This window comes from Gymnoscopelus braueri (assembly GCF_963280865.1).
Source record: "Gymnoscopelus braueri genome assembly, chromosome: 10".
Classification (NCBI taxonomy): Eukaryota; Metazoa; Chordata; class Actinopteri; order Myctophiformes; family Myctophidae; genus Gymnoscopelus; species Gymnoscopelus braueri.
The window spans coordinates 39,037,291-39,056,075 of record NC_137611.1 but is presented as its reverse complement, the minus strand read 5'-3'; the positions used below and the strand labels follow the sequence as shown (position 1 = coordinate 39,056,075).

Sequence of the window (18,785 nt, the reverse complement as noted above, 5' to 3'; positions counted from 1 at the left end):
GGCCAAGCCCACCCTGGTGCACCGAAGTGGGAGGGAGAGGCTGTGGTCTGTGCACAGTGTTGGACGGTTCTGACACTGATGTTTGAGAGAGACAGATGGGAAGATATGAGATTATTTAGCCATTAAGATAAGATAATGCTTAAAAAACACATATATACCACATATATAATAAAAAGATCAAACATAAATAGGCCTAAGTTTAAAATTAAAATAGGGCACTTGCACAACATTGAGATATATCAAACAACAATATTGAATTACATTACATGAATAAAATCATGTCATCTGCATAGAGTGTGAATGTGTTTGGCTATGCCTACCCTGAGCTATGGAGGTGGGCGGATAGGGGCTCTCTGACAGCTGATAGGACTGCAGGCCTGACATGGCTGACGGAGGGAAACCACCGGGAATCAGGTGATTGAATGCCATCAGCTGATTAGCACCTGCTTGCTTCCTCCACCGGGCTCTCCTGTTGCTAAACCATACCTGAAAGACAAAAAACAAAGCAGAAAAGAAAAGTGAGTGTCACAGCTATATATAATAAATTTGTTTGTATTTTGCGGTTCAACATTGATATATTGTATACAAGAGAGAGAGCGAGAGAGAGAGAGAGAGAGAGAGAGAGAGAGAGAGAGAGAGAGAGAGAGAGAGAGAGAGAGAGAGAGAGTGAGTGTGTGGGGGGGGGCTCTCATAGCCCAGGGCTCATCAGATAGTGATCTAAACATCTGGAAAGTGCAGTGGAACTACAGTGACGTTTTTATTCATTCGCAGAGCTCAGATCAGCTGCATCACATAAATCAAGCCATGAAGCTATTACAGCTGTTTAACACCTCTGGTAATACATTATCTGAATGAAGCATCTAAGGGCTTTGATGGAATCTCTGCCTTTTTTTACAGGAAGTCTGCCAAATACAGGAAATGGAGGAAACCCTCTTCAGTGTATGGGAGTGTAACCACCTGGATTCGAACTTGTGTCTCCCACGTGGGAAACCAAACATCTACCAAAGCCAACGGGGAATCCCCCATTGGCCAATTGTTAGACTTCTGGGCTTTGGGTAAGGCTACTCTTCTAGGTAACCGGAAGAGTAGGCACCTAAACATTGTGGGCAAGCAATTCTTTCCAAAATGTAAAAATAAAGAATTTGGAAAATGGTCTGAAGTAATACTAAGGCTATATTTATATATATTTGAACATGCTTGAACATCTTCCATTTAAGGCCTAATATTTCTACAATTGCTACAATTGCAAAAGATTGCTACAAAACCTGTGGCTAGTCAATATGGGCATAAACAAGAAGTTACAGGGTAAATTTAGGTCCGATAATGATGTACCATGCATGTTCAAATCGGGTATACTTTACTTTAGACCATTTTCCTAATGTTTTTTTTTTAACATTTTGGAAAATGTAACCAATTTAACATGGTGCCCACAATGATTAGGTGCCCACTCTTCCTGTATCCCTCTCCCACTGAGGGCAGACAGTACACTGCATGAGCTGACATAACCAGCACAGCGAGGGTTCGTGTCTGTATGTGTAAGGCATGTGGGGGCGGACCACGTGTTTATCGGCTATAATAAATTGCCTAACAAGATGGGCATTCCCAATCCCAGCCAGCGCCCATATGTCATGCATCCCTGAGGAATAAGAGACTAAGGCCCCTGCATGCTACCAAATAAGGCGATCTCACTATCACCTTTTAAGTGATAGGGTGATCACCCTCTAACTAACTATGAGCGCCTACTATAAAAATCACCATTTGCGTGATCACCCTATCACCTAAAAGGTGATAGGGTGATCGCCTCATTTGGTAGCATGTAAGGGCCTTGTACAGTATGTGAGTATCTACTTGCAAGCAAGCATGTGCGCACTATATTTTGAAGCTCTCTCTCTGTATCACATACAGTCTATACTCTATAGTCTATACTGTACTGTATGTGCTCTGTAAATAAAAAAACATCGCGTGGATGCACCTAGGACGTATCATCGGTGTTGTAGCCTGGTGTCGACGGGTGTTTCGGGTCTCGCAACATACACCCTCGCCCAGGTGACCCAGCCAGGGTTGATCAAGCCCCGACTTACGTCCCAGTAGCTACCCACAGTCAGTCCTCTTAGGGAAAGACAGGGCCCCTCAGTCCGCTTCTCCGGAACTACTCTGCTGGGACCGGGGGAGGCTCTGGCACGTGGAGGGACTTGGCTCTGTGGATGGCCTCCTGTCCGGGCCCCTCCTTCGTCTCACCAGGTCCAGGACCTGAGCGTTGCACCAGACTCCCCCGCTCCAAACATTTCACTCCGGCGTGATGGTGTCTTGGTGCAAAAGTAACCAATTTAACATGGTGCCCACAGTGATTAGGTGCCCACTCTTCCTGTATCCCTCTCCCACTGAGGGCAGACAGTGCACTGCATGAGCTGACATAACCAGCACAGCGAGGGTTCGTGTCTGTTATGTGTAAGGCATGTGGGGGCGGACCGCATGTTTATCGGCTATAATAAATTGCCTAACAAGATGGGCATTCCCAGCCAGCACCCATATGTCATGCATCCCTGAGGATTAAGAGACTTAGCTCCCTGCTGGGTGAATAGCTTGAGTGTCAGTGTGGGCATACAGTATGTGAGTATCAGCATGTGCGCGCTATACTTTGAAGCCCTCTCTGTATCACATACAGTCTATACTGTACCGTATGTGCGTGTGTGTATGCATCTCTCACCTGCACTCTGGCCTCTGTGAGCTTGGCCCGCTGAGCCAGCTCCTCTCGCGTGTAGATATCGGGGTAGTGCGTGCGCTCGAAGGCCCTCTCCAGCTCCTCCAGCTGTTCGGTTGTGAAGGTGGTCCGACTGCGGCGCTGCTTCCGCTTCAGAGGCAGGCCCGGCTCCGAGTCCACGTCCGAACCTTCGTCTGAGTGACTGGCTGCAACAACAGAACCCACGAAACGTAAGTTAAATTCAATAAAAAATATTTTCACATTAGTGGACTCAGGTCCATAGTTTATGTATACCATATAATGACCGGGGTGAATACTTTGATGACATAAAATGGGCCAAGACAATAGTGTTGAGTACAAGGTATGGTACACAGCCACTAGTAGACCTCCTGGTCCTTTTTAAACTCCTCAGCAGTTCCTGAGGGGATCAAAAGCCTCGTAGGCTGCTTGAACATGGATTAGAGAGGTGCAGATCCCTCCCCTCAGGGCATCTATCCCTCGGTTCCCGGAGTGTCTCTGCTGGTCTTATCCATGCTGTGCATTATTGAGATGCGGTCCCACAGCAAAAGAGGCCGGCGCCCGTCCCGTTTTTGCAGGTGCTTCTTAATCTGTTTGTTCAGTTGAGGAGCAGCACGGACAGATAGACAGAGAGACTGAACGGCTGGACGAGACAGCTTTTGGGAGCTAATTCAGCAGAAGGGAGTCAATGAATGCTTGGAGGCTAAGAGGTAGCGTGTGTGTGTGTGTGTGTGTGTGTGTGTGTGTGTGTGTGTGTGTGTGTGTGTGTGTGTGTGTGTGTGTGTGTGTGTGTGTGTGTGTGTGTGTGTGTGTGTGTGTGTGTGTGTGTGTGTGTGTGTGTGTGTGGAGGGGGTGGGGGTTACCCGTCTATTAAGTAATGATTAGGCTCCTCAAACTAGCGTGACAGCCTGCCATTGTCCACCATTACATGTCTGCAATACGCTTTCTCTCCTGCTCTTTCGTTTGCTCGCACACACACAAACACACACAACACACACACACACACACACACACACACACACACACACACACACACACACACACACACACACACACACACACACACACACACACACACACACACACACACACACACACACACCATCTCATGCATCTGCCACGTCTGGGCCGTGGGCTTTCAGTCGATATGCTCTGTGTGTATGACAATGTTTCAGACCCAGATGGTTACAGACAGAAGGAGTTGGAATCCATTGCCCTCCTCCTCCTACTCCCCCCGAGGGACCTCTTAAACCTCACTGCAGTCAGAGGAAGGTTCACTGCACCTTTTAGACCCTCACAGACGGGCAGACTACAAACACCTATATAGAGAGGGAGACAATAATGCCTAACTTAGCCTATACTTGGCCATACGGACGTGTCCCTTGACAAAAATGTCAGATTAATTCTAATTTACACTTCATCGCTGACCGTGCTGCTTGCTGAAAATTGGCACGCCATGGATTAACTACTTAAACCCCATATACTGTGTTTACCATGTCCTCCAGGAGACCGTACTATAGGTCCCCTCCTTTTTTCCCTATTTACCAAATCTCTTTGCCGAAAATAGCCAATCCACAGCGCTATTTTCGCCAAATGTTCACCTCTTATAACATGCCCAGAATAGGGATGCTAGGGTTCGTGTGGTTAAAAGACGGAGAGAGAAAGAGTGTGAAAGTAACTCAAAGTGGAGACAGGTGTAATAGCAGGAAAGGGTCTTCGTCAGAGGGGCCAGTCTGGAGCCTCCATCTTGGAGCTGCAGACTGTTCCTTCTTCCTCTACCCCCCAGATTTAAGGCTTTTTAATTAAAAAAAGTGCCAAGTCAGATACACAGGGGAGCGGGGGTCTCACCCACCCCCTCCACCTCACCCCAAATGCCCCGAGCCCCTGGAGCCTAGCAGGAAATGCTTGTGCCGGTTGCCAGTGTGATTCCGACCGGGCGTTACATGAGGATTTGGACCCCGGGAGTTCTCCACTATGCGCTCCGGACCGCCGCCGCCGCCGAGGATTCTGATGCTGGGAACAGAGCTCTTTATTGCACGCTGACCGGGGCGCACCGTGCTGCCAGCGACGCTCACGGAAGATTGGCTGGACGGATGGATGTTAAGATACTCGTGGAAAGTCTGTTCCGCGCTGGGGAACAGACTTTGGGGGGATGTGGTTTGTTTGGATGGTGGGGGGGGGGGATGTGGCCTGAAACCAGTTGGAATGTATTGTGTCACACAACAGGCTTGAGCAGAAGGCCACACAGCACGGGCCGAAAACTTGATAACTTTTCTATAAACAGCAATATTTTCTGCATATCCCGTTTTTTAATAGAAACGCAGCATGAATTTATTCCGAAGATGTCACTTAACAAACAAATTTGTTCCCTAAGGGGAATTATTTATAACGTTCACCATGAAAGCCAAACTGCTGAGACGAGTTAATTGACGGATAAACAAGAGAAAGGACTAAACAAACCAACAAGTGAAGGAACATACGGTGCCATTTGAGCCAAGGAAAAGAGGAAGAAAGCAAAAGGAAAGGAGCCAAATGACAAGCGCTGACTACCCAAAGATTCCTAAGGGAGGGAATGAAACTCATAAACCTCCTCAGTGGAGAAAGCTCCCCAGTGACACTGTATCATGTTAACTGCAGGGTGGGGAGTGGGGGGGGTGCCCCACTCCTTTCTTTTTTCTTTTACTCCCTTTATTTCTCCCGCTATCTCCCTCTCTTTCCCCCCTCCCTGTTTTTATTATTAGTAACTGCAAGAGAAAACACTCCATCACGGACTCTCCCTTAATGGCAAATGACAGTGGTGCTTTTGTCATCCTCTCTGGCTCTCTCTTTTTCTCTCTCTCTCTCTCTCTCTCTTTTCTCCCTCTCTCGTTCTGTCTCTTTTTTCTTCTTCTTTTTTTCTTTTTTCTTTTTTTTTTTTGGAAGTGTTGCGGCCAGGGCTTTTGTATGCTGGAAGGGAGAGGCCTGTGGCAGGGCTCTCTATTGGGCCGATTACCACGCTCCATCTGTAGGAGCCATCAGGGGCCGGCCGGGCCCGCATTCAGGGGCCTGTCACCTGCCCAGCAGGGGAGTGGGGGTTGCTGTAGGGGTTGGATGGGGGCAGGAGGGCCAGGGGATGAGTGGGGGGAGGACGGGTGGGTGGGTGTGTGTGTGGGGGGGGCACAAAGGGGTCCGGAGAAGGGCCACTGGGGCTGCGGAGGGGCACAGCAGGGGAGCGAGCCCCAGAGACCCCTCCTTTCCCTCGGAGGCTTGGGGGTTGGGGATGGTTGGAGGCACCTGGACAAGATGATGCTGGGGAACGGGTGCTGGGTGATCCAGCCAACGAGCTTCAGCCACACTTCAGCTGAGAAATATTTTTCATTGATGTAATGTATATATTTCAAAACATAAAGAATTGACAAAATATATCCCTAAAAATATGCATGCATTACCTGGGTTTACATGATGTTTTTTTTTACTTTTGATGTACTTTGAATTAATTAATGAATTTTGATCACAAGATATAATAATGTTTCTATGTGTGTTCTACATATATATGTATATTTATATATATATACAAGAATTTTTTGTCATGGGAGAATGGATATACGAGTGCTCTGTGTGCACCAAGGTCATTGCTAAAAGCAGGACCTGTCATTTTCATTTCCTTCAATCACGTCTCTTCTCCACTTTGCTCACAGGACACCCCTCCCCCACCCCCCACGACGCATGCAACCGCGTCTTCTTCGCGTTTGACATTCTCAGACGAGGTTCCAACGCTATGTGGCGCATTGAGGTTTTTCGGTGTTGAGGGACGCCAAAGCGCAGGAGCTGAGAGCCGAAGCGGGCTGCTCCCAGTTCCCACACATTCCCCATCTACAACGGGAGAAGAGGATACTAAACACACAAAGGGAGGCCTCGACCTCCTTAACTTAAACACCCAAATCAAATTTTACGCTGCAGCTCAAGCACCAGGGAGCTGAAAATACTCCACGGCCGCTCGCAGTTTGGCAGAGGCTCTCTGACAAGAATCTTAAAGGATAGATTAAGGGGGTTGTCGCAAAATGATCCACAAAACAGACTTTTCAAACAAAGTAAGGTTTGTGGGTTAACAAACCAATAAAAGGTCGGCAGGCGGAGGTGATAGCATGTTCAGATAGCGTTCCGTATTCAACAGGTCATGTCAACAGGTTCCTTTCACACATCAGAGGCCCATTACACAAACGTAAATACACAGAAGAGTGTGTACACACCCCCCTACACACACATGCACACTCCACAGTCCGCCATATCGGCGAGGGGGCCGGCCGACAGCACTGTAGGCTCACCACCCAAGCTAAAACAGAACCGTTTATTGAGGAGACTGACAGGCAGGAAAGGTAAACTCTAGAGGGCTACAGATGTGAACCTCAGGAGTGTCTACTCCTATTAGCATCACCTGCAGCCGCACTGCCTCTACAACAAGCCAGGAAAACCAGCGAGGAGTCCAACTTTGGAATAAAGGCTGCTCTTGTTTGCTGCGTAGAATACAGTGGCCAAGGCCCCCAGAACACCCCACTCCCACGCCCCCACGCCTACCACAGATGTTAACGTAGTCACACACATACGCACATAAAGGCCTGCATCCACGCGTATGTGCATGAGCGTATACAAGCAACAGTGTTTATTTGTTGTCCTATGGCGGCAACGGAATGCAAAAATGGAAACAGACGGCTCCAGACGGGAAGAGCAGTGCGTGTGCATGTGCGTGTGCGTGTGTGTGTGCGTGTGCGAGAGAGAGAGAGAGAGAGAGAGAGAGAGAGAGAGAGAGAGAGAGAGCAATGATAGTGATGCATGTTGAAAAGACTAAACTGGGACAGAAAGAACAAGAAGGAGAGAGGGAGTGATATTGAGAGAGAGAGATACAAAGAGAGAGAGGGAGAGAGAGAGAGAGAGAGGAGCATATGGGACAGTTTATGGCTGTGCCTTGGTAGGGGCTGACTGGCCCTTCCTCCAGGGGCTGTTAATAGTGAAGGTAATTGAGCTGGTGACATGTGTTCACCACACAAAACAAAGGGCAGAAGAGACAAATGAACTAGTTATTTGCCCAGGGAAGTAGATCTGGTCCTTTCAGGGCGGCAGAGCCCAGTGTGAGTGGGCCACTGAATAAAACAGTGGAACAGCACAGAGCGCCAGAGCCGAGCAGATGCCCCGGAGAAGCTGAATGGTTAACTGACAGCTCACAGGCCCAGCTGGGGTTAACAGTTAGGAGGAAGAAACGGGAATGAGTGGGCCACTCACTTGACTTGCTAAGGAGCCCCCAGGAACCCGCAGCTGCCTGGGGGAAGGGATGAGGGTGAGGTGGGGGGGGGGGCATAGAAAGAGAGAGCAGAGAGAGAGAGAGAGAGAGCACGAGAGCGCGAGAGAGGGAGAGAATGGTGATGATGGATAGAAAAAGAAACGGAGAGAGCGAGCACAGGAGGTAGGCCCCCACGCGGACAAAGCGGCAGCTAGTGATATGACATTGAGAGATGTATCACTGTCTAATATCGCTGAGCTGACAAAAAGCCACAAATGGTCCCGCTCGGGCATTATGTGGCCCAGTGTGGGGTGGTTATTATTTAGTTCCACTGTAATGCAGTTAGCTGACAGTTTCACGGTGGCATTTCCACCCCCGGAGCACGGACAAAGCAACGGCACAGGACCCATGCAGGGACGCATCGCTGGGCCAGGCTGCCACACGTTCCAGCCCAGCAGAGACCAAATTCTCTACAGACATGACCTCACTTTAGAGCCCAGTACAACCCAACCAAACACACCACTCCCCAGGTTCAGAACCAACCCACCTTTCTCCCCAAAAAAGATAATTATTGTCATTCTACTTTACAGCATTATTAAACTAACCTGTCTATCCAGCATGTATTATATCCTAGTATTGGCTCAACTTGCATTGCTAATGTTTTAGAATGTGCATATATATCATATTTGATATAAATAGCATCATAGCAAGAAAAACGTATTATATTAGTACGGAGATGACTGGCGGGACCCTGGAGTCTATTAGCTGTCATCCTGACCCAAACATTATTGTAACCCTCTCCTTCTGAGGACTGATAGTTTTAACAGTCAAGTGACCCAAGGTTAGCCTCTGACCTTTTGACAGCCTTGGCCCTGTGCAGGGCTGCAGTGGAGAGGGTCTCACCGCTGACCCCCTCACAGCCTCACAACGGCCCCCAACAAAACTTCACAGCTACTGAACTGAGACTGGGAGAGGGAGAGAGAGAGAGAGAGAGAGACGAGAGAGAGAGAGTGAGAGAAGAGAGAGAGAGAGAGAGAGAGAGAGGAGAGAGAGAGATGAGAGAGAGAGAGAGAGACAGAGAGAGAGAGAGGAGAGAGAGAGAGATCGTTGCATTCCATACTTTCTTCTTATGCACTCCAAACACTAGCTTCTTTCCATTGTGGGGCTGCATTCTCCCCCCCCCCCCCTCCTACTCCTGCACAGTAAAACTCTCCATGTTCATTCAACCTCTGAGTATAAAAATGGTGCATTTGGGTCCATTTTTTGCTGTCTGAATCTCATTCTGGGCTAATGTGGGTTTAAACTCCAAATGTTCAACTGTTTTCTCTTGGTTTTCCTTCTTGTTTTTAGGGACAATTTTTAAAACAGTTAAAATATACAGATTATTTTTTTTTAGGAAAAAAATTCTCCGCGCAACATAAAATCCAATTCTTTCCAATTGGTTTTCTTTTCTTTTTTTTCCCAAAGATGGAGGAGGGACATTAATCAAACAAGTTGTCTCTGGCGTCTACGCAACGCGCATGAAGCAGCTCTACGCAACAACAGCAAAAAAAAAAAAAAAGCTGAGGCTAAACAAAGTTAAGTGATTGACAACGCTGTCTGGCTTTACTCAATTAACTATCCTATTGTGTTCCTTTTTGCTGGAGTTCCCTCACCCCTCAGCCCCCGACCCCTTTTCTCCTCACACTCCTTTATCCTCCCCATCACAGAGTTTTGCTCAGCTAATACTCTCAAGGAAATAGAGAGCTCCTTTTCTACCGGGGTTCCTTTCCCTGACCTTCCATTGCTCATTGCTTCTCTCTTTCAGTCACTTCACAGTGTCTCTGGGGTTATTGGGGAGAATGCGAAGAGTACATCAGCGCCGAGGGGCCGGCTCGGGGCAGGACCCCAGCCGTTACTTCAAAGTTGGCCTGCATTCATTAATTGTCCTTTGAATTAATATTGGAGGATCACAATGCGGGTGCCAACAGAGAAAGAGGCTTTAATGAAGCATAGAGCCTGCATTCAGTTGCAGATCAGCCAGTGTGGATTTTTTTTTTCAGAGAAAGAGAGAGAGATAGATAAAGAGGGGGGGGGGAGAGGGTGATGCCAATGTAGCAAGTAAATGTGGTGTGTATTTATGTGAGAGAGAGAGAAAGAGAAAGGTTGTAAACTATATATTTATCTATCCTTCATGACGTGATGGATGGACAGATGCACAGGAACACTGAATTTGAAATAATCCAGCCAATGTGAATCTGCCAGAAATGCCACTATAGTTCAGCTTTTCAATGTGGATCAAATGTTTAGCGGTCCAATAGTCTGGACTGCACCTATATATATATATATATGGTACAAATAAGCCAGGTACAGTCAACAGACAGAGAGTGGGGCCCAGATTTATATAGCTGTAGCAAACAACTCCTCTAGTTGCAATGTCTGTTGTGACAGGAGAAGGTCCCACAGTGTTACAGCCCTTGCCTTATTCACTAAAGGCACCGTGAAAATGCACAAAATACTGACAAATACACAGTTATAGAATTGCAGCATCTATCTCTGTCTCTCTCTTCTTAGGGCTGCTCCCTGTCTGACAGGATATTGGTCCCTTGCCAAGGGCTGCTATTCCCGCCTCTGTGTGAGAGAACCACATTTGTTTGTGTGCACTGATGCCCCATGAGAGTATAAGTTATGAAATTTGATAATTGGTTTAGATGGCTCAGATGTGAGGGCCTACACGTGGAAGTTCATTGCCCGATTTCCCCCTCAGGACACGCTTGGACCAGTGTTTGCCGACTTTGCATATTCTCTCTGCCTTTTATAAAAACATCCATTACTCAGGCTCTCCCGAACACAGTCTCTCTTACTCACACACACACACACTCTCTCTCTCCTCTCTCTCTCTCCTCTCTCTCTCTCTCTCTCTCTCCTCTCTCTCTCTCATCTCTCGCTCTCTCTCGCTCTCTCTCGCTCTCTCTCTCGGCTCCCAAGTCTTGCTATCTTTCCCTACCTAAAATCCATGCCAAAGTCACAGGGAGCCAGTAACCCACTTTATTTACACAAACAAAGTCCCACTCAGTTTCTTTGACAAAAGCAGCTAAATCTTTCATGTTTTGTCAGCACTTGATTCCTCCTGTCCCCCTGGCTATTTGCCTGCCTCTGGACAATGGGGGCAGGAGAATGGCAGCAGATTGTCGGAATGCACCTCAATGAAACCAATTATTACATGTTGACTGCGTTCACCATGGCAGATTTGAAAGCACTGGGCTCATTCAATTTGGCACCGCAGGACTCCCTTTCAAGGGAAGTTATCCCTTTGACTGTTTGTATTTCTGAGCTTTCTTTTTTTCTTCTTCTTCTTCTTTCTCCCCCTCCATCGTAAAAAAAAAAAAAAACCTGCAAGAGTGGGCTACTCCTCTTTCATGACTTTGGTTACTTTTAATTAGCTAAATGAGGCTAAAGGGCTGTCAGTGGATGTAAAAGTAATAAACGCAGGAAGGACTGTGGTTATCTGTTAATTAAATGACACTTAATGTGTCAATTCTTTATCAAACAACAATAAGCAATTCCCTAGTACATGGTTTTTGTTATGGATATCATATGGACACTTTGCGGACAATGCCTAATAATTCAACAAGAAATTTTAAATGCTAAGGTTCCTCTGCTTATTTATTTTTCAGTCTGATCTAACAACGACTAGTTGAGCATATAGCTCTGCTGTTGTATTGTGTTGTACTTTTATGGGAAAACCAAATTAGTATTTGTTATTACAAAGTCACTTTGCAATCATGGCATGCATTCATACAGATACATATGGGAACTGAATCAACAATCAACAATTAAAGGCAATTTATGGACAACACACGCACGCACACGCACACACACACACACACACACACGCACACACGCACACACGCCCACACGCACACACACACACACACACACACACACACACACACTCTCTCTCTCTCTCTCTCTCTCTCTCGCTCTCTCTCTCTCTCTCTCTCTCTCTCTCTCTCTCTCTCTCTCTCTCTCTCTCTCTCTCTCTCTCTTGCTCCCTCTTTGGACCATACTTGAACTGACTTTATTCTAACTACATCATACAACTTCACTGCCTACAGTGAAGTTGTAAATTGTTTTACTGTTACCTCCTCCACACTAACTGAGCCTGCATCACGTTTACCATAGTCTGACATTTTATGTTTGAAATTTGTGGAATCATTGTGGTCTTTCTTAGCTTTTAGTATTATAGGTTGAAATGTCTATATTTCTCTTAAATTATTCTTGTGTACAATACCAATTTTTTGTGCATTGACCTGGGAGTTGCAATCTAAATATCGATACACCTGTCAATGATAAAAGGAATTGAACTGAATTAAAAATCTTGAATGGGAAGTACACCATTTAGTATCTAATTCATTCCAGAACATGTTACTATTAGCTCCAGGGTATATCCTTTGCTCACAATGGCCAGCACTTGTTACTGCCATGCAGACCTGAGGCCGTGCAGTAGAGTTTATCCCACAAACCTTTGCTTCAATGTCCCTTTTCCCAGACAAATAAATCTAAATGAGCTAGCTTTGATCTTAGCACTTAAGGAAAGACAACAATAGTGGTGGAGGAGAAAGGGCCAGAGAGCAACAGGCTTCTCCCCTCCATGACAATAGCCTCTACAAACACCTACTTAATCAATATTTGGTCAGAAGACACTCTCTTAGTGTCCCAAAACACTCCTTTCACATTCTAATGAAGAGCTATAAAAGAGGAAAAACAACAACTACTTCCACAAAGAGACAGAAGAATGAATTATTGCTGTCCTGTAGATCAATATTGTCACTAGTGCTCTTTCATTTACTCCTAGAGCACCTATTGATGAGATGCTGTCACCCTTTGTTGTTTTATTTTTTTATAAATAAATAAATACAATAATTAAATAAATAATTAATTAATATCAATAGTTTATACAAACAATAACAAATACAACTGTATACAACTATGCCTTTTCTATGTCCAAGATGTGGGGAAACAACATGCAGCATCATCAACTACTAATGGGCTTGAATAATTAAAAAAGTAGGCCTAAAGAAGGCTTAATTTTCACACTAATTTAATGTTTCCGAATTAGTTTCCGATTAGTATTTCCCTTTATCGCACACTCTGTGTCGATGTGGAGTGAAAGGGCTTCGGACTCTGAGGGAACTACAACTACTAGACAGCAGTAAAGAGTTTCAAAAGTTGCAGAAGTCAAGTGGCTGATCTGTATTCTGGAAGAGGGAGAGGGAAGTGCATGAATGCGCGCCCTAGGCGGGGAGGAAAGGGGCGGGCTTTGTCTCAGATGAAAGTGGAAAGAAATAAAGGGTTTGGATTTAATCTACTAGAAAAGGTTTTCTCTGAGATCACTGACTGAAGCATCAAACCCACTGCGCAAAAAAAGTGGAACAATAGTGCGTAAAAGATCGCACAATACATGGCTTTTAGGAAGCAGCAATACTATTTATTTTAGTATTGCCGATTTTTTTTTTGTGCTGAAAACATTACCATTATTCTTGTTTAACTTTTTAATCTCTTTCACAGGACTTGTTTACATTCATTTAATGTCACAAAACGGTTTCAGTTTTTCTAAGACTTATTTGCTTTTAAATGTATAGTTGTGAACTATAACTTACTTATTTATTTATTAATGAATTGTGTTTTGTCACTGGATCACTATTATATCACTTGATCACACTTAACTATTATATTAATAGGATAACTGTTTAACGTGCACATTCGGGCTATATTATCTCAAAGTGGATAGGCCTATAACGCCTATTAATCATGGAATGGTGGGAATTAAATGTATGCATGGCACCGATACGAGAAAACAATTATGGTTTGTAGTGTAGTCTATATTTGTGGCTTAACTGGTGTTTCCAACTCAGCCACGCTTGTGAAAACATTCCTGAGATCCCAACAGGTCGTAAATCAACAGGTGTATGCATGAAGTCTATAGTAGACTGCATCTTTCTCAAAGGGACACTCTCTAAACATTAGGAAAAGCTCACAAATTAACATTTTGTAGGTGAAAACTAGGCTCTTTTCCAGTGTTGCCATATTTTGTGAGAGAAATAAGCAACCAGGTCTAGGAGAACAAGCCCAAAAAAAGCAACTATAGGCCACATGTGCACTTAAACCTTTATGCATTGGCTATTTGAAAATAGCCGATCTATACAAGCTCACAACATGTGAGCTTGTAGATCTGCTACTTTCAAAACAAATCTTGAAAAAAAAGTGAAACATTTTGAATATTTTCTTGAAACATGTAAACACAAATATGACAAAATATTTTCAGATGGGAAGGGTGGGGTCCGTGGACAAATGAATATTAATTTGGGGGTCCTTGATTTGAAAATGTTTGAGAACCAGTGGTTAAAGCAACATTAAGGAAACAAGCCCCAAAAAAGCAACTACACTTTAAATTAGAAACAAGCAAAACAATGACCCACCGATATTTACAAGCAACTTCCCAGAAAAACAAGCCCAAAGTCACTTATAATAAGCGGACATGGCAACACTGCTCTTTTCCCCCTCTCAGTATAAGCAGTCTATAAAACAGCTCGGACTGAGCTCTATTGGTGTTCCCTGAATAATTCATCGCTCATTGCGGGTCCATAATGTCTTCTCCCAGCCCTTTGTCAGCAGCATTTTTTCCTTCTATTCTCTCCCACATTTTGAAAAGGTTTTGGCGTCTTTTTGTATAGCCACGCCACTGAGCCGCTCACTATAGCACAGGCCTTTGTGCCGCCCGGTGAAGCCGAAGAAGTGTGAGTCTCAATGGACTCTCGCGTCTTTGTCTCCCAAGTTCATCCTCAAGTGTTCAATTGTGCGCGAGAAGAAAAAAAGTTTCTTATGTTGGACGGAACCGTTGGGCAAATGTTTGATCACCTTCATAGCAACGTTTGTCCACACCGCTAAGTTTGTTAAGTCTATCGCATAAAAGCTATAATACCCACCACATGCATGCGTAAAAGCTGAAAAACGTTCAATATGTTGCTTTCAGGACTTGATAAAAGTGTTATGACAAGCATAACAAGAAGCCTTTTTCCATCGATAATTGCATATTCAATTATCAACTGAACTGCATGAGTTGTGATAAGTGTAGTCTAATTCTGGCTAAACATGTCAAATATGTCAAAGAAGGCATGCAGAAGGCAGCCTAAAATATAATAATAATAATAATTATTATTATTATTATTATTATTATTATTATTATTATTATTATATGTATTTATTTTTCACACTTCGACATACTTTAATTGGATATTCCTCTGCGGTAAAATCTACAATCAAATCTACAATCAACCTGAAACTAGACACCTGCTGCTGATTATTATTATTATTATTATTATTTATTTTTAGCAGAAACTTCAATTAACATCCAAATAAGATAAACAAAACAAAACGGTTCAGTGGGCTGTATTCTATATAATAATCACGAACACCGGACAATTGACTTTGAAACGGCGGGGATATAAAAGAACTGTTGCACAATTTAGAGTTTGGATTTCATGAATAAAAACCACAGTATGCTCTGAGGTGATAACCAGCCACTTACATCTGTCTCCCAGGATGCCGTCGATGCTGTGCTTTGCTCGCCGTTCGTTCTCCTCCAGTTCCCTTTTCTCGATCTCATCATCATCCTCCTCATCCTCACCCACTCCTCCGAATTTACAGCGCATGATGCGACTGATGGCGCTCACTGTGAGAAATGAAAAACAGTCAAAGAATAGTTGCAAAAGCATTAGAGGTATAATGTTCAGCAAAAACAAATAATGGAGAGTAGGTAACCAAATGGAACCTTATAGATCTTTAACTCTTGAGAGTGTAAAATTAAACCAAATGGACCCTTAAATTACTGAATAATTAATGTAATTTCTAAACAACAAAGATATTCATTTTACAGTACCTTTTATGATTTCATCAAAGTCAAAATTGTTTTTAAATAACCTACTTTATAGACAACGAGTTTGGAATTGGAATTACAGCAGTTACGTATTGAACTATAATACTTCTCCTAGCCTTTCTTTAGACCTATAACATTTGTTTAATGAATAACTCGATGAATTGAAAACACATGGACTTTCTTGGGTTTAATCCTTTTAGCAAACCTTGTATATAGAACTGTACTTTCTGTGGATTTTTATTTATTTTTACAAACTGTTAATAAAGTATTCATTCAATCAATCAATCAATCAAAAACGCGTCATGCAGTCATAGCTACCTGATGGAACATTGTTTCTGTCGCAGATGCTATCTTTCAGTAATTTGTCTCTGATCTCCCAGCTGAACATCCCTGGGTTATCTCTCTTGTACTCCTCGATCTTTTTGTCCACGTCCGGGGATGTCGTTTGCTAAAAAATAAATTAAAAAAAATACAATATAATTAAAAAACATGAGCTCGAAAGAGAATCGTTTAGTATACCATACAAAGTTAAAAATGATACAAATACATGTAGCCTATTATTTGGCTTTAGAACATTTTTTATTCAACCTCCCAGGAGGCTGAGAAAGTTAAGACCACTGGGCCTATATATATTTGTTCGGTGAAGTTCATATCGAAACCTCTCATCTACAGCAGTGGTTCTCAACCAGTGGTCCGGGGACCACCAGTGGTCATTGAGGGGGTTCCAGGTGGTCCCCAGCTAAATGATGGAGAGTTGGTAACCAAATGGACCCTCAGAGATCGTAGAGAGTGTAAAATGAAACCAAAATTGACCCTTAGGCCTAGGCCTCAAGAATTAAAGTATAAACATCTGCATTACTTAATTTACAAGAAGTCTACACAGCTAGAGAATGTAGAAGAATTGTTATTTTGATCAACGTTTGCCTGTCGTCTATGGCAACCACACCAATACAGCATGGAATTGTGGACAAAATCTTATCCAACGATAACAAAAATATTCTAAGTCTTGGGCCTGAGAGTCTAAATCTAATCAAATGGTGGTTCCGTGGCTCAAATGCCAAAATAAATAATGGACCTTGAAGGGTTGAAAACCACATCTACAGTAATGGGGTTTAATGATGATCTCTGACCTTTGGCTTGCTGCCTCCGATGGCCCCGGGCCTGATGGAGCCCGTCTCCTGGTACCGACAGAGGATCTTGGACACGCAGCCGTGGGAGACCCTCAGCTGTCTGGAGATGACACACGGCCGGATGCCGTGGTGGGCCATCTCCACGATCTTGTGGCGAATGTGGTTGGGGAGAGGTCTCCCGTTGATGAAGACCCCGCCGAGCTGGTTGACCCGTCCCTGTCCCAGTGGAGTGGAGACTGGACAGGACAGGGAGTGCATGCCATTTAGTAAATCAAAATGTTTAGACCTATAATAGCCTATTGATAGGCATAAGTAACCAATAATTGACACTTACATTTCTACGATGTTTTTGCACAGTATTGTATATTTGTCTGATGAATTGAATACACAGGACCCCAATGCCATAGCGCTTTCTTGGGTTTACTCCTTTTAGCATCCTTTTGTATAGAACTGTACTTTTTGTGCTTTTTTTGCAAACTGTTAATAAAGTATTCAATCAATTAATCAATCAATAAGCCAATTAGCAACTTTTCTTAGACAATATTAAAATGATTTCGGCAGTTGTTATTTATTAGCCTATTTGGTGTCATTTTCAAACAGTCGACTTTTTTGAACTCCTAAATCGCCATACATTTACTTTAAACGCCCCTGCATACTCTCAATATTACATTACACTGTCAACAACTACTTACAAATACCACTACCTTCTAAAGAGTATCCTCCCCGCGGGTAGTTCTGGTGGTGAGTTGGTCGCATCATCCTTGGTATGCCCCCCGCTAGTGCTGTCATGACTCCTGACCCTCCGTCAGCCAAGAACTCCAACAACGGACTGTTTATGTAGCTTGTGATCCTCTAAAGCTTTTTTTAAAATATGTATTCTGAGACAAATACGGGCTTCATATGAGGTGATCCTCCAGATCCTTTTAGCCAGAATGTTGGCGTCGGTCGGTTGGCAACAACAAAAAGTTAAATCCCTCGGAAATGTTGAGGACGAGTATCCAATTTGATGCCCGATATGAATGATACAATTCTGCTAATGATTTGAACCAAAGTACTGTGTGTACCCGTGTTAAATGATCTCTGGGAGATGTTGATGACGGTCCTGGGAGGATTTGGAAGAATAGATAGAAGTCAAAACATTTTATCTGTTTGTTGCTCTCCCCTCTGACTCCGCGGTGTGCCTTCTGATTGGTCTAGAGACTGGACCGTCCAGGGGTTGCAGGAGCCTCCTGATTGGACGACAGGAACTTCTCTCTCTCTCTCTCTCTCTCTCTCTCTCTCTCTCTCTCTCTCTCTCTCTCTCTCTCTCTCTCTCTCTCTCTCTCTCCTCCCTCCCTCTCTCTCTCTCTCTCTCTCTCTCTCTCTCTCTCTCTCTCTCTCTCTCTCTCTCTCTCTCTGGGTTGACCTCACCATTCAACTTTTGCTGCCAGTGCCATCTAAACTTTTCACAAAGTATGGTACATAACTGAGTCAAATGTGAATAAACCACAATTGAACAAATGTGTAAATTAACATGTGATATTGTAATTAAAATAAATAAAAACATAGGCCTATGGGGATTTTCAGTAATCAAGGCAAATTTGGCTTCATAACTAAGTATCAGTCTGCACAGAAATCGGATGTTATAGAGGCAAGGAATTTATTGTACACCTATTTAGTCAGCCTATAATGTTAACGCGCTAATGGGACGCGATAGAAGCAGCAGGAAACGACGCCAACAGCGCTGTAAAAGTTGTCTGCAGACAGACAGACAGTGCAATTGTG

The 18,785-nt window shown here is 44.1% G+C and overlaps 1 protein-coding gene across 1 annotated transcript in view; it reads right to left on the bottom strand.

Annotated features, from left to right (window-relative positions):
- Positions 1–17,810, bottom strand: part of pax3a (paired box 3a) — a gene marked incomplete at both ends in the record, with an annotated part of 25,570 nt that extends 7,760 nt beyond the window's left edge. Inside the window, 7 exons of the mRNA XM_080439276.1 lie at positions 1–75; positions 321–486; positions 2,708–2,907; positions 15,544–15,687; positions 16,210–16,339; positions 17,022–17,257; positions 17,726–17,810. The exon at positions 1–75 is cut by the window's left edge and continues 143 nt beyond it. Coding sequence (XP_080295402.1) covers positions 1–75; positions 321–486; positions 2,708–2,907; positions 15,544–15,687; positions 16,210–16,339; positions 17,022–17,257; positions 17,726–17,810 — 1,036 coding nt within the window. The remainder of the gene's footprint in view (positions 76–320; positions 487–2,707; positions 2,908–15,543; positions 15,688–16,209; positions 16,340–17,021; positions 17,258–17,725) is intronic.
- Positions 17,811–18,785: the final 975 nt, after the last annotated feature.